General features: G+C 35.8%; 1 protein-coding gene across 1 annotated transcript in view; it reads left to right on the top strand.

The window, feature by feature from the left end:
* LOC110463436 (G-protein coupled receptor 98-like) overlaps nt 1–2,143 on the top strand; it is a gene marked incomplete at its 5' end in the record, with an annotated part of 9,538 nt that extends 7,395 nt beyond the window's left edge. Inside the window, 4 exons of the mRNA XM_021518038.1 lie at nt 149–254; nt 602–834; nt 1,183–1,288; nt 1,917–2,143. Coding sequence (XP_021373713.1) covers nt 149–254; nt 602–834; nt 1,183–1,288; nt 1,917–2,062 — 591 coding nt within the window. The remainder of the gene's footprint in view (nt 1–148; nt 255–601; nt 835–1,182; nt 1,289–1,916) is intronic.
* Nucleotides 2,144–4,171: the final 2,028 nt, after the last annotated feature.

Below are 4,171 nucleotides of genomic sequence, written 5' to 3' on the forward strand. Positions count from 1 at the left end.
TTTTTAAATGTTCTAATGTTACAAAAATTTAGATACTTTCATCAGAATGAATCTATAAAAGCCAGATATGATTGTTTAATAATAATAAGAATTTGTGTATACATTTCATGTAAGTGGGTAATATAACGAGTTCTTTATCTTCGTACAGGTTTTTGAGCAAACAGAAACGTTCAAAGTAACCTTAACATCAGCAAGTACTGGAGGAGAAGTAGGCCCCCGTCGGGACACAGTTGTAACGATTAAGGATGATGATCGTAAGAATTAGTGTCCTACCGAGATACAAATAACCTATTATTTTTTATTTACTTTAGAAAGTAACTAATATTTATGCTTTAAAGGTAAGACAAAAACATCAGTGTCACGTGTAGGCGATATAATTTTATAACCAATTACATATTGCAGATAAACAAGGATTCAAATTGCATAAACTTCCCAGATATACATTTTGCTAACATCTCTTTGTGTGCATGCATGCATGTATCCATGGGCATATGTGGTTATAAATACTATGGTATACAGGTTATAGTGTTTAATGAATACAGATATAGTAAACGCCATGAAAACTATTAATACATTTTTATTTATTTGCACATGCTTTAAGCACCAAGCAAATTCCAATTCGCCCGATCAAGTTACGCTGTAGGCGAGAGTGCCGGAGTGGTAAAATTACAGGTCGATAGAATATCCGGAGGACTTCATAAAGTCACTTTGAACTGGAAATCCACTGGTGTAACGGCTACACTAAACAGCGACTACAAAGGTGCATCTGGGTCGGTAACATTTGGAGTTGGTGAAAAATGGAAATTCATCGAAATTCCAATCGTAAACGACCAGGTAGGTTTGGCACCGATGTTTGAATGAATATGGTTTCACAACCTTTTTGTGTTAAAAAAACAACATCAGGATTCCGAAGTGTCAATAAGACCAGGTGTTCTGGAAGTATGCTTCAACGATAAATAAAACTTGTAGTGTCAATATAAGTATAATCCATATGGATGTTTCTATCAAGAAAGGGAAGGTTCACAATAGAAAAGACAAATCGTTCCGCTTATCGTAAAGCTTGTAGTAAGCCGTCCCTAAACCAAAATGAATAAAGAACCGGACCATATAATAATATAGTTAATACTAATTCAGTGTATAACATTTCATTTGGTAATAGATAACGATTTCTTCTTCGCACAGATTTATGAACAAGTTGAAACTTTCAAAGTGACCTTAACATCAGCCAGTGCTGGAGGAGAAGTAGGGCCCCGTCGGGAAACAGTTGTTACGATTAAGGATGATGATTGTAAGTATTTTTCTCACAACAAAAGTATATTTAAGATGTGATTTAGAAACGGGTATGTATTAAAGGTTTAATTTTCAGAAACGGTTATGGATTAAAGGTTTAATTTTCAAATCATATTATGTCACGGAGATAAATGATCAAAATAATGCACCAAGTTGAATTTGCACCATTCTTTCAAATATTCCCATACGTAGTGAAGGGTTACCCTCAGCGGATACATTTTATATACAGAAACTTTTGTTTGCGTTTAAGTACAATTGCTCGCCGAGCTGCGCTGACATATGCGCACAACTGTGCGATTAGGTATAGTTGGTCAATATAACGTAATGATTGAACATAAATTATCGCTGATGAGATAGATGATTGACAGTTACTTGTATCAAAACACAATAGGTGTTGAATATAATTGCGTTTTCCAGTCAGTTGACGCTAGCTACATGTATGTTCATATCTTGCAAAAGCCTTTTAGATATACATGCTTTTAGCAATGAACGTTCTGCGTCAGGGTCATTGGGACAATAACGGTAGATAATATGTGTCATTCAGATTCCGATACTTAAACAAACAATTAAGCAAAATGCTTTGTCACTGTAGGAAACTAAAATAATGTTAATATTGTTATTTACAGTGCCGTGTGGAGGAAAGTGCAAGTATTATTCAAACTCCTATTGTAATCTCAAAACCAACAAATGTGTTTGTAAGCAGAACTTCTACGGAAATCCGTACATTGGAGGATGCCGATGCGGCGGTGGCGGAGGAGGAGGAGGCTACTAGTCTTGATGGTTTCATTTGATCTGTGTCATATTTCAAAGTGCACTAGAAAACACTGTAAATGCCAATAAAAATGGAGCATTATTTCAACGTTTATGTTTTAAATGTATGCTTTTTGTACAAGTTTTATGAAGTTAAAATAAAACGAATGCAGATACGGTTTGGCCAACGGCAAATACACCATCCAAATATACCCTGTTCTGCAAGTCAGCATGGGGTCAATATAAAAAAGATCTTTGTCTATTTGGCATTTTATTTCATAGGTGGCTGCATATTTAGATGGGTTTGGGTTTTTTTCTTTAACGTCCTATTAACAGCATCTAAGGACGTGCCTCTATGTGTGTTGTGTAAGCGTACGTGTATATATGTGTGCTTGAGACAGGGTATGTTGGTGTGATTGCCTCTTTGTGATAGCATGGATCTAAAGCCGACTTTATGGTGCTATCGCACTGACATACTATGCCTAAGGTACCCGGCACAGCAGTCCGCCCGGTCACATAAGGATGACGTATATATGGAGAACTTGTCAGTACGGGTAACACTGACGAAATAGATTGCCATCCTTTTTTTAATTTGAAATGGATTAATACCACATTGAAAACGAGTATCATCCGTATTAACACTGTTGAAATATATCAATGAGCTCAGCACGAGTCCACATCCAAATATGTAGAGAATTGTTAAACCTTACGTTCTACTTTAAGCACAGCATTTGCGTGCTCTTGCGATTCGTTAGTGCCTCCTTGATTTCCCGCATCGCATCATCTGCGTGTAACTCATCGCATATAATGTATCAAGGATTGAATTATGTTAATTTCGTATGGTCGGACTTTTTGCTATTTTTACGAAATCAGAAAGTAAACTTAACACAATAATTGTTCTTTTTTAACAGAATATTTGGCATTTCATTTATTCTAAATTGAGATGATTTTGAAAATTCACATTAAAAATGTTTAATTCATATATTTATGATTTTTTACAAACATTCATTGCCACGATAAGGTTTTCGAAAATAGGAGATAAAAAATGTCCCATCTGCAACAACATAGTCTGGCTATTTCAATGTTTAATTTCAGATTGTAAATAATGAACTGCAAAACAAGGTAGATTCTAATGACAAAACAATGATATAATTCAATCTTTGTCAAATGTCTTACTTTATGACTACAAATCTTGAAATATCAATGAGATGCAGATATGAAAACTTACGCTTTCTACGATAAAACAATTATAGGAATACCGCATATAACGTATGATTATTATCATTATGTTCTTAACGGCCCATCAACACATAAGAGGTCATTAGAACCAATAAAAGTAGACAAAACATGGTAAAGGAAAATACATCAAACGAACGAAAAAGGTAAACGTCAACTTGAATAAATTGTGGCTATGGTTTAGTTATATCTTTCTGAACAACCCGACATTTTTTTAGATAGTTTAGAATTGGAGAGATACTGACTTTTTCGAAAATTGGTTTGAGATTCGTTATATTTTCTCAAAACAAATCTCTTGGTGGCCGAAGGTCAATGCAATGGTTCGTGACATGCTATGCATTGAGGCTGGTATTCGCCTTTCAATAAATAAGAATGGGTTATGTAGGAATGACCAATCCGGAGACGGGCAAGGACAACCTCGTCTCGGCGGTTTTCTCTATAGCGTGGATACCATTCACCAAATTTCGGTTTGAAACAGTGTAATTTATTGTGTACGCATTGATTCCAATTATTTTGCAACTGTCACCTTACAAAATTTGAGATTAACAAGAATACAGCAGGGTTTGTCATGGTATTATAGTTTGATTAAGAACGGCATAATGTCATTTTTATTTCACCTGGCCCGAAGGGCCAAATGCGCTTATGGCATACCGCAGCGTCCGTCGTCTGTCGTCTCTGTCAACTTTTTACATTTTTACCTCCCCCCCCCCCCCCCCCCCCCCACACACACACACCTTATAACCATATATAGTATTGCTGGGCATCAAGAGATAAACACAATCAGGATGTAAAAAATAGACCCTAGGGACTAAGTTTCTAGGTTATATCTGTGCAACCGTTGATATACCCACCCGATAACCATATATAGCATTGCTAGGCATCCAAAGATAAACAC

The sequence above is a fragment of the Mizuhopecten yessoensis genome, unplaced genomic scaffold (assembly GCF_002113885.1).
Source record: "Mizuhopecten yessoensis strain PY_sf001 unplaced genomic scaffold, ASM211388v2 scaffold10905, whole genome shotgun sequence".
Classification (NCBI taxonomy): domain Eukaryota; kingdom Metazoa; phylum Mollusca; class Bivalvia; order Pectinida; family Pectinidae; genus Mizuhopecten; species Mizuhopecten yessoensis.